Below are 12,151 nucleotides of genomic sequence, written 5' to 3'. Positions count from 1 at the left end.
CACCCAACTTGCACATTGTTGGAGACTAAGGGCCATTTAAGCATGGCCAATCCACCGAACCTGCAGACCTTTGAATTTGTGGGAGGAAATCGGATCACCCGGAGAAAACCCACACAGATACAGGGAGAACATGTAAACTCCACAATCACCCAGGGTCGGAATTGAACCCGGGACCAAAAGAGAAAATGCTGGAAAATCTCAGCAGGTCTGGCAGCATCAGTGGGGAGAGAAAGGAGCTCACATTTAAAAGACAGAGAAAGTGGGCGATATTTATACTGTAGGTGAGGGAATGAAAGATGAGTCATAGCCTGGGTCCCTGGTGCTGTGAGGAAGCAGTGCTAACCACTGTGCCACACCCTGTCCTACTACCCTCAAGAGAATAAAAATCCATATCTCCATCTGAAATGGGTGACCCCTCACTTTGCAACAGTGACCCCCTTGTTCCAAATTCTCCCACAAGAGGAAACATCCTCTCCACATCCACGTTGTCAAGACCCCTCAGGGTCTTTGATAGTTCAATCCAGGTTTTACCCAAACCTTTAAATCTGTGTCCAGACTGCTTGTACGACCAGTGAATGGAAACAGAGTTTTTTTGTCCACCCAATGGAAATCTGGCATAATCTTGTGTACCTGAATCAAATCTCCCCATAACCTCCTTTGCTGGAACCATTCTGGTAAATCTCCTCTGCACCTTCTCCAAGAATTTTCACATTCTTCCTGAAGAGTGGTGACCAGAGCTTTATAAAGATTCATAGAATAGAATTAGAACCATAGAGTTCCGACAGTGCAGAAGGAGGCCATTTGGCCCATCAAGTCTGCGACTCTCTGAAAGGTCACCCTGCCTAGGCCCACACCCCCACCCTGTCCCTGTAAACCCATAGCCCCACCTAACCTGCACATTCCTGGACACTAACCGGTATTTATCAAAGCCAATCCACCTAACTTGCCATTCTTCAGACTGTGGGAGGAAACCTGAGCACCGCGTGGAAACCCACGCAGACACTGGGAGAAAGTGCAAGCTCCACACACACAATTGCCAAGGCCGGAATTGTACCCGGGTCCCTGGCACTGTGAGGCAGCAGTGCTAATCACTGTGTCACCGGAGGCCTGGCTTCCCTGTTTCTGAATCAATATTACTGTTTCTGAATCAATATTACTGTTTATGAAGCTCAAGATCGAATTTGCTTTGCCAACTCCTCTCTATTATGTCTTGTAGAGATACACAATCCCTCTTCACCTCTTTCTCTCTCCTCCCAAAGAGGCCAGTTGGGTTTTTATGACAATCCAGCAGTTTTCATGGTCACTTTTTCCCAGTGTTGGCTCCACAAATGACCAGATTCATTCAGCTTAATTTCACAACCTGCCTTTGTGTTTTTATGGGTTCTCACTCATCCCTATTTTCTGTTTTCAATCCGTGTCACAGGGTGTTCGAAGGGGAGTCTTGAAGGTCCGGAAACTCAAACCAAACATCAGATCAGAATCTGACAGAGTCCTCAATTTATCATATCCTGAATATCATTGGATTTTGAACATGGAAGGAAAAAGCATCATTCACAGTGGGGAGAAACCAGACACGTGTTGTGTGTGTGGACGAGGATTCAGTCAATCATCGGGCCTCACAAGCCACAAATGCAGTCACACGGAGGAGGAACCGTGGAAATGTGTGGACTGTGGGAAAGGATTCACTTCCCCATCCAAGCTGGAAATTCATCGACGCAGTCACACTGGGGAGAGACCATTCACCTGCTCCAAGTGTGGGAAGAGATTCACTCAGTCATCCAGCCTGTCCACACACCAGCGAATTCACACTGGGCAGAGACCATTCATCTGCTCCATGTGTGGGAAGGGATTCAGTGATACATCCAACCTGCTGAGACACCAGCGAGTTCACACTGGGGAGAGGCCGTTCACCTGCTCCAAGTGTGGGAAGGGATTCACTCAGTCGTCCACTCTGTCCACACACCAGCAAGTTCACAGTGGGGAGAGGCTATTCACCTGCTCCAAGTGTGGGAAGGGATTCAATCGGTCATCCCACCTGCTAAGACACGAGCGTGTTCACACTGGGGAGAGACCATTCACTTGCTCCAAGTGTGGGAAGGGATTCACTCGGTCATCCCACCTGCTGAGTCACCAGCGAGTTCACACTGGGGAGAGGCCGTTCACCTGTTCAGAGTGTGGGAAGGGATTCACTCTGTCATCCAACCTGCAGAAGCACCAGCGAGTTCACACTGGGGAGAGACCATTCACCTGCTCCAAGTGCGGGAAGGGATTCAGTGATTCATCCTCCCTGCTGAGTCACCAGCGAGTTCACACTGGGGAGAGGCCGTTCACCTGCTCCAAGTGTGGGAAGGGATTCACTCACTCATCCATTCTGTCCGCACACCAGCAAGTTCACACTGATGAGAGACCGTTTCAATGTCCAGACTGCGGGAATTGCTATAAACGTTCTAGGAATCTGATGTACCATCAACGTGTTCACACTGACGAGAGACCGTTCAGGTGCTCTCACTGCGGGACTGGGTTCAGACGATCATCTCAGCTCACCGTACATCAGCGAATTCATACAGTGGAGAGGCCATTTGCCTGCATCAAGTGTGGGAAGGGATTCACTCACTCATCCGACCTGCAGAGGCACCAGCGAGTTCACACTGATGAGAGACCGTTCACCTGCTCAGAGTGTGGGAAGGGATTCACTCAGTCATCCAACCTGCAGAAGCACCAGCGAATTCACACTGGGGAGAGGCCATTTGCCTGCGCTCAGTGTGGGAAGAGATTCACTCGATCATATGACCTGCGGAGGCACCAGCGGATTCACACTGGGGAGAGACCATTCACCTGCTCCAAGTGTGGGAAGGGATTCGCTCAGTCATCCAACCTGCAGCAGCATCAACGAGGCCACAAGTAACCACAGTGAATGGATTTTGCTGTTAACTCACATTCAGGACTGAACAATGTTCATTTGGGTCTCTTTCTGCTGATAACAAACTCCAGCCCATTTACAGGGGCTAATATTGTAGCTAAAAGTCAAATAAATTAGATTTTTGTTAAATGCGCAGTGTGTTGAAACTTTTAAATATCTCTGATACAAATTTGTTCCTTTTGAAGTACTCTCGCTCTCCCCTGTCTCTTCCATCCTCACCTCCAACAAGAAGTGTGAGGAGCTTGTGGAGCTTCTTTGTGATTGAGATTGAGTAAATCCGATCAGCTGCCTCTGCTGCTTCCCTCCCTTCCACGAGCCCACCGGACCAAACTGTCTCTAAATTTCATCCTATCCCGATCCCTGAACCCACATCGTTCTCTAGTTTCTCTCCCATCTCCCCTCCTGCCCTCTCAGAGCTCATCTTGTCCATGAGACCCAGCTCCTGCTCCATTGACCTTATTCCCACTGAGCTACTGATCAGCCAACTACCCTGTGTCCAAGGATATTGTCAACATTTCTCTCTCTTCAGGTACTGTCCCGCTCTCCTTCAAATCTGCCATCATCGCCCCTCCATAAAACAAACCCTTGACCCTGCCATCCTGACAAATTACTGCCCCATCTTCAACCTCCATCTCCTCTCCAAACTCTTTGAACATGTTGTCACCTCCCAAATCCTTGCCCATCTTTCCCAGAACTCCCATGTTTCCTTCCCATGAACTCCCTTCAATCAGGTCTCTGTCCTGTCACAGTGAAATACAAGAGACAAACAGAATCTTACCCAGAGAGAAAGACAGACAATCCGGGAGCTTGGATGCAAGGGCGGCACGGTAGCACAGTGGGTAGCACTGTTGCTTCACAGCGCCAGGGACCCGGGTTCGATTTCTGGCTTGGGTCACTGTCTGTGCAGAGTGTGCACGTTCTACCCGTGTCTGCGTGGGTTTCCTCCGTGTGCTCCGGTTTCCTCCCACACTCCAAAGATGTGCAGGTTAGGTGGATTGGCTATGCTAAATTGCCCTTCGTGTCCAAAAGATTAGGTGGGGTTTACTGGGTTATGGGGGTAGGGTGGAGGTGTGGGCTTAAGTAGGATGCTCTTTCCAAGAGCTGGTACTGACTTGATGGGCCGAATGGCCTCCTCCTGCACTGTAAATTCTCTGATTCTATGAGGTGAGATTGTCCTTTCTGAGCTCCAGCCAGGTGATGTTAAACACTCAGGCGGGAAAGACAAAAATCTACAACGTGTTTAAAACAGCTGATTTATTTCACCAATATCTAGAATGTTACACTCCAGTCCCTTTGAGGCTATTATCATCAGAAACAAACTCCAACTATCAGAGTAAAAACCTCAAAAGTTCTGGTAAAGAGAGAGGCCATTTGGCCCATCGTGTGAGTACTGGCTGCAGTGGAGATATTCAGCTTAATCCCATTTTGCAGATCTCAGTCGATTGTTACTCGTTGGAATTTAGAAGGATGAGGGGGGATCTTATAGAAACATATAAGATTATGAAGGGAATAGATAGGATAGATGCGGGCAGGTTGTTTCCACTGGCGGGTGAAAGCAGAACTAGGGGGCATAGCCTCAAAATAAGGGGAAGTAGATTTAGGACTGAGTTTAGGAGGAATTTCTTCACCCAAAGGGTTGTGAATCTATGGAATTCCTTGCCCAGTGAAGCAGTAGAGGCTCCTTTATTAAATGTTTTTAAGATAAAGATAGATAGTTTTTTGAAGAATAAAGGGATTCAGGGTTATGGTGTTCGGGTCGGAAAGTGGAGCTGAGTCCACAAAAGATCAGCCATGATCTCATTGAATGGTGGAGCAGGCTCGAGGGGCCAGATGGCCTACTCCTGCTCCTAGTTCTTATGTTCTTATGTCCTGTATGCCCAGTCCTTCAATTGGATATCCAAGACATTTATTTTAAAGTGATTGGGATTTCTGCTTCTATGACCCTATCAGAAAGCGAGTTCTAGACTCCTGCCACTGAAATGATTTCCCCCTTCCACTCCCAACCCTCTGCTAATTACTTTAAATCTAAACCTCTTGGTCATTGATCTGTTAATGAAATAGATCCTTCTTATCCATTCTATCCGGGCCCCTCATAATGTTAAACACCTCAGTTAATCTCTCCTCAGTGTTCTCTGTTCCACAGAAAACCATCTTGGCCTCTCCAATCTTTCCTCATTGTTAAAATTCTCCATTTGTGTCAACATCCTCGTCAATCTCCTCTGCATCCTCTCTGGTATGAACACATCCTTCCTGTAATGTGACCAGAACTGTACTCAGTAATGCAGCTGTGGTTTAACTAGTGTTTTAGACAGCTCCAGTATAACCTCCCTGATCCTATAATAAAAGCAGAAAATGCTGGAAATACTCAGCAGCTCTGGCAGCATCTGTGGAGAGAGGGGTTTCAGGTCTTTCCTCCAATAGAAATTGCTGGGAATATTCCCTGCTCCAGTACTCTATGTCTCCGTGAATAACAAAGTATCCTCTCTGCCTTTACTATCACCGTATCTACCTCTCCTGTCACCTTCAGGGATCTGTGGCCATGCACTCTTACGCCCCTCTGTCCCTCTACATCTCACTATCATACCATTCATATTCTTTCCCTTTGTCGTGTTTTTCCTCCCCCAATGTATTTCTTACCCTGCGTTTCTCTGGATTGACCTCAGTTTTCTGGCCCGCTGATCAGTCTATTGATGTCTTCCTGCAGTCATTACAGCCTTGGTTCAAACATGCACAAAAGCGCTGAATGCCAGAGGTGAGGTGAGACTGTCTGCCCTTGAGATCAAGGCAGCACTTGACCGAGTATGGCATCAAGGAGTCCCAGCTATTCTGGAGTCAATGGAAATCGGTGAAAATTCTCTGTTGGTTGGAGTCGTACCTGGCACAAAGGAAGATGGTTGTGGTGGTTGGAGGCCAACCATCAGTTCCAGGACATCACTGCAGGAGTTCCTCAGGGTAGTGTCCTCGGCCCAAACATCTTCAGCTGCTTCATCAATGACCTGCCTTCATCATAAGGTCAGAAGTGGGGAGGTTTGTGGATGACTGCACAATGTTCAGAATCATTCGCAACGCCTCGGATAATGAAGCAGTCCATGTACAAATGCAGCAAGGCCTGGACAATATCCAGGCTTGGTCTGATAAGTGGCAAGTTACATTCGTGCCACACAAGTGTCAGGCAATGACCATCTCCTCCAAGAGAGGATCTAACCATCGCCCCGTGACATTTAATGACATTACCATCGCTGAATCCCCCACAATCAACATCCTGGGGGGTGCCATTGATCAAAAGCGGAACTGGACGAGCCACATTAATACTGCGGCTACCAGGGGAGGTCAAAAACTAGGAATCCTATGAAGGGTAACTCATCTCCTGACCCCCCCCCCCCCCCCCCCACCAAAGACTGTCCACCATCTGCAATGCACAAGTCAGGAGTGTAATGGAATGCTCTCCACTTGCCTGGATGAGTGCAGCTCCAACAACACTCGAAGCTCAACACCATCCAGGACAAAGCAGTCCGCTTGATTGCTCCCCCTTCCACAAATATTCAAACCATCCATCATTGACGAACAGTGGCAGCCGTGTGTACCATCTACAAGATGCACTGCAGTAACTCACTAATGTTCCTTAGTCAGCACCTTCCAAACCCATGACCATCTAGAAGGCCAAGAGCAGCAGATCACTGGGAATCTCACCACCTGGTGGCTCCCCTCCAAGTTACGCACCACCCTGACTGGGAAATATATCACCGTTCCTTCGCTGTCGCTGGGAGAAATTCCTGGAACTCTCCCTAATAGCACAGTGGGTGTACCTACACCTGAAGAATTGCAGCGGTTCAAGAAGGAAACTCCCAGCCACGTTCTGAAGGGTATCGAGGGATGGGCAATAAATGCTGGCCTAACCAGTGAAGCCCACATCCCATGAATTAATAATAAAAGTCTGCAGCTTTCTTTCTTACTGTCAAAAAGAGGACCGCAAATGACTTAATCCTGTCCCCATGTTAAATTTTAAAGCATTGATAAGAGAACTCAAGAAGCATGGAATCGTGTCTTGGGAAATCTAGAGTCCCACTGGAAATACTCCACCAATCACAAACATACCTCTCTCCCACTGCCCTTTGCTTCTTGCTGCTCCAGCTGATGTCACTTTCTGCACTTGTGATTGTTCTGCACATGAGAAGTTTCCTGGTTTTCCCACGTGGAGCAGGACTGGAATCCCCGGCCAGGCCTTTAGTTATTTGATTCGTTGACTTAAGCAAAATAAACTTAAGATTAAAATAAATAAAGATTCATCAGCTTCTCAATATTAAAACATGCTGCTGTGCAGAGAGACCTGGATGTGCTAGTGCATGAGTCGCAAAAAGTTGGTTTTCAGGTGCAACAGGTGATTAAGAAGGCAAATGGAATTTTGTCCTTCATTGCTAGAGGGATGGAGTTTAAGACTAGGGAGGTTCTGCTGCAATTGTATAAGGTGTTAGTGAGGCCACACCTGGAGTTTTGTGTTCAGTTTTGGTCTCCTTACTTGAAAAAGGACGTACTGGCACTGGAGGGTGTGCAGAGGAGATTCACTAGGTTAATCCCAGAGCTGAAGGGGTTGGATTACGAGGAGAGGTTGAGTAGACTGGGACTGTACTCGTTGGAATTTAGAAGGATGAGGGGGGATCTTATAGAAACATATAAGATTATGAAGGGAATAGATAGGATAGATGCGGGCAGGTTGTTTCCACTGGCGGGTGAAAGCAGAACTAGGGGGCATAGCCTCAAAATAAGGGGAAGTAGATTTAGGACTGAGTTTAGGAGGAACTTCTTCACCCAAAGGGTTGTGAATCTATGGAATTCCTTGCCCAGTGAAGCAGTAGAGGCTCCTTCATTAAATGTTTTTAAGATAAAGATAGATAGTTTTTTGAAGAATAAAGGGATTAAGGGTTATGGTGTTCGGGTCGGAAAATGGAGCTGAGTCCACAAAAGATCAGCCATGATCTCATTGAATGGCGGAGCAGGCTCGAGGGGCCAGATGGCCTACTCCTGCTCCTAGTTCTTATGTTCACCAATCAGCTTCTTCCATTGAGCTGAAGTCACCTTTTATCAAGAATTAACTGAAATGTTTTTGATAATTGTTTTGTTAAAATAAATGTAAAGTTCCCAATTCTTATTTTTCCAATTAAGGGATAATTTAGCGTGCCCAATTCACCTACCCTGCGCATCTTTAGGTGTGCGGGTAAGACACACAGACACAGGGAGAATGTGCAATCTCCACACGGACAGCGATCCGGGGCCAGGATCGAAACCAGGTCTTCAGCGCCTTCAGGCAGCAGTGCTAACCAGTGTGCCATCGCACCATCCGTTTTTGTTAATTGTTAATATCTAAACCTCTCAAATGATTAATTGACTGAGAAATTCAGACATCTTTACTCTTACAATGTCAACTTCATCTTTATCCCCTGGATTTGATGAATGGACCACGATTCTGTGAACGATGATCAGATTGATTTCAGTTTTGTGATAATTAATGAATCGTCTCACTTTATAATTGATGAATGCAGTGACCAGGATGTGCCCTCCACAGGACTGGGATGCCCTGTCATTGCCTTTATTTATTCCATTATTAACTGACTGAAGCAACAATAAACTTAAGGTTAAAATAAATAAAGATTCATCAGCCACTCAACAATCAGCTCGTTCCATTTGCCTGAAGTCATGTTATTTTTATCAGGAATTAACTGAAATGATTTTCTTCATTCTTATTACCTAAACAGTTCGGATTTTAACTTACTGAAGAATTAAGACTTTTTCACTGTTACAATCGCTTGTCATTCAGCTTCAACTTTATCCTCACGATTTGATCAGCAGAACACTGACTGTAATTATATAAATGATCAAATTGACTTCAGGTTTATACTAATTAATGAATAATGACTTATAGTTCATTAATGCACGGCAGCACGGTAGCATGGTGGTTAGCACAATTGCTTCACAGCTCCTGGGTCCCAGGGTCCCGGCTTGGTTCACTGTCTGTGCGGAGTCTGCACGTTCTCCCCGTGTGTACGTGGGTTTCCTCCGGGTGCTCCGGTTTCCTCCCACAGTCCAAAGATGTGCAGGTTAGGTGGATTGGTCATGCTAAAATTGCCCTTAATGTCCAAAATTGCCTTTAGTGTTGGGTCGGATTGCTGGGTTGTGGGGATAGGGTGGAGGTGTGGGATTGGGTAGGGTGCTCTTTCAAAGAGCCGGTGCAGACATGATGGGCCGAATGGCCTCCTTCTGCACTGTAAATTCTATGATCTATGAATGCAATTACCAGAACGCTTCTCGCATAATCTCCTTGCTCTTATATTCCAGGCCTCATCCAAGAAAGGATTCTTGGCTGCCTGATCGATCTATCCAGCTACCTGTGGATAGGGACTCCAATGCCTCTCTTTGCTCTACGTTCTCAGTATCATCCGACTAATAGTTCATTTCCTTGTCTTGTTTTCCCTCTGAAATTCATTATCTCTCACTGTTTGTAGCACAGAGGTTAACACTGTTCGCAGTGCCAGGGTCCCAGGTTCGATTCCCAGCTTCGGTCACTGGTCTGTGCGGAGTCTGCACATTCTCTCCATGCCTGCCTGGGTTTCCTCCGGGTGCTCCGGTTTCCTGCCACAATTCCTGAAAGACATGCTTTTTTGGTGAATTGAACATTCTGAACTCTCCGTGTACCTGAACAGGCGCCGGAATGTGGCGACTAAGGGATTTTCACAGTCACCTCATTGCAGTGTTAATGTAAGCCTACTTATGAAAATAATAAAGATTATTATTAAATTGAATTCCGGGGTGGCAGGGTGGCGCAGTGGTTAGCACTGCTGTCTCATGGCGCTGAGGTCCCAGGTTTGATGCTGGCCCTGGGTCACTGTCCATGTGGAGTTTGCACATTCTCCCCATGTCTGCGTGGGTCTCACCCCAAGTTAAAAGATGTGCAGGGTAGGTGGATTGGCCACGCTAAATTGCCGCTTAATTGGAAAATGTTTTTAAAGATTGAATTCCATTTGTAATGTGACCAGTCCACTGATATCTTCCTGCTGTCCACGGCTTTCTCCCTCAATGTCAACCATACATACAATTGTTGTACCAGAAAACTGTGAAGCCCCACTGGAAACAGGCATCGAGACATCATTCAATCCTGGATGTCATTAACAGCAGCAATAACAGCAGAATCCATCCCCTGCTGTCGCCTGTGAACTTGCTGGTGTCGCAGCAGGTTGTTTGACTGAGCGAATCCCCTCCCACACACACAGCAGGTGTACGGCCTCTCCCCACTGTGAACTCGCTGGTGCTTCAGCAAATTCCATTTACTTTTAAATCCCTTCTCGCAATCAGAGCATTTGAAAGGTCTCTGATCAATATGAATAAGTTGGTGTGTAGTCAGGTGGGATGACTGAGTGAATTTCTTGTCACACACGGGGCAAGTGTACGGTCTCTGTCCAGTGTGAACCCACTGGTGTATCAGAAGGTCGGATGAATCAATTAATTGCTGCCTACACAGACGGCAGGAGAACGGTCTCTCCCCAGTGTGAACTCGATGGTGTCTCGGAAGGTGGGCTAATCGGGTGAATCCCTTCCCACAATCGGAACAGGTGAATGGCCTCTCCCAAGTGTGAATGCATTGGTATTTCAGAAGATCCCTTTTACTTTTAAATGTTTTCTCACATTCAGAACAATTAAAAGGTCTCTGATCAGTGTGAACAAATTGGTGTGTCTGGAGGTTCGATCCACAAGTGAATCTCTTCCCACACACGGAGCAGGTGTATGTCATCTCCTCTGTGAGTGTAAAATAATTTTTACTTTTAAAGCTCTTCTCACACTCAGAACAATTAAATGTTCTCTGATCAGTGTGAACACGTTGGTGTGTCTGGAGGCTCGATGGCTGAGTGAATCCTTTCCCACACATGGAGCAGGTGAGTGCGTTGGTGTAACAGTAAATTATTTCTGCTTTCAAAGTTCTTTTCACAGTCAGCACATTTAAATAGTCTCTGGTCAGAGTGGACCTGATGGTGAGTCTGGAGGTTTGACAAAGTATGACATTCTTTCCCACAATCCAGACAGGTGAATGGCCTTTTACCTGTGTGAACATGCTGGTGTGTGATGAGGTGTGATATCGAGTGAATCCCTTCCCACACATGGAGCAGGTGAATGGCCTTTCCCCAGTGTGAATACGTCAATGAGTTTCTAATTCAGGCTGGTAATTGAATCCCATCCCACAGTACCCACATTTCCACTGTTTCTCCATGGTTATCGACAGGTTATCAGGTGTAGGTGAGATGCAGATTTGAGGTCACTATCAGATCAGCCATGATATTATTAAATGGTGGAACAGGCTCACGGGGCTAAATGTCCAATTGTTGCTTCATGATTCTTATTGTGGAGATGTCCTTTTGTCTCTTCCGCTTGGATTCAGTTTGTTGTGTGTAAATTCTCCAATTCTAACCCCCTGTAAAAGGAGTCTACAAAAGCCATCACTGTCAGTCCAGGATAGAAATTCTGAACAGGCAATTCTAGTTTCTGTGGAACATTTTTTCCTCTGTTGTTCCTCCAAAGCTGTAAATCCCCATCCCACACACTCTCCCTCCTCCCTGGGCTGAAATCCAAACCCATCTCACAATCTGCACCATTTCTTTCCTCCACTCCCAGTTTTCTCCCTCCCTCTCCTCTGCCTGGGTTCAGTTCTCCAGCTCCTGTCTGCAGACTGACAATAAAACCAATGGGTCTTATTGGGGATTTGGGGCCTCCAGCGGGTGTTTGTGAATCCTCCCCGCCCACCTGCCAGGGTTTCCTTCCTTGCCAGAGATCAGTCCTCGTTGATTTGAGTAAAAAGTGGAAGCTCTTATTTCTTGTCCCCCTCCCCCATCCTCTGATGTGAATCATCCTCCAGTGTCTGAAGCAGGATGGTGCCCGTTAACCTGGGCCTGTTCCCGGGAGGGAGAAGCTCCGCAGCTGCAAACCAGGGAGCTGACAATGATGGTGAAGGGTTTGCTCCGGCTCACAATGCCCGGGGACTGATTGACGGCGGGTTCGGACCAATAGGAAGTTGGAGGACCGAACGAGAGCAGGTGGTCATCCAACCAATCAGAGTGAATGGGAGGCGGGGCAGAGCCTCAGTGGGCGGTTAATCTGGGCCTGTCTGGGATCAAAGCCCGAGCAACTTTCGCCGTCAAATGTCGTATCTGAGGTTCATATTCAGGACTTGGGACCTGCACGGTGTGTTTA

At 47.0% G+C, this 12,151-nt stretch overlaps 1 protein-coding gene across 7 annotated transcripts in view; it reads left to right on the top strand.

Annotated features, from left to right (window-relative positions):
- Positions 1-3,049, top strand: part of LOC140419331 (uncharacterized) — a 66,647-nt gene extending 63,598 nt beyond the window's left edge. For all 7 annotated transcript variants that reach the window (XM_072503182.1, XM_072503184.1, XM_072503183.1 and 4 more), the window contains one exon: positions 1,424-3,049. In XM_072503182.1, coding sequence (XP_072359283.1) covers positions 1,424-2,905 — 1,482 coding nt within the window. In that variant the 3' untranslated portion in view covers positions 2,906-3,049. The remainder of the gene's footprint in view (positions 1-1,423) is intronic.
- The last annotated feature ends 9,102 nt before the right edge of the window (positions 3,050-12,151 follow it).

Source organism: Scyliorhinus torazame, chromosome 5, assembly GCF_047496885.1.
Source record: "Scyliorhinus torazame isolate Kashiwa2021f chromosome 5, sScyTor2.1, whole genome shotgun sequence".
Lineage (NCBI taxonomy): Eukaryota > Metazoa > Chordata > Chondrichthyes > Carcharhiniformes > Scyliorhinidae > Scyliorhinus > Scyliorhinus torazame.
Note: the sequence above shows the minus strand (reverse complement) of the source record. Positions and strands in the feature narration are given on the sequence as shown.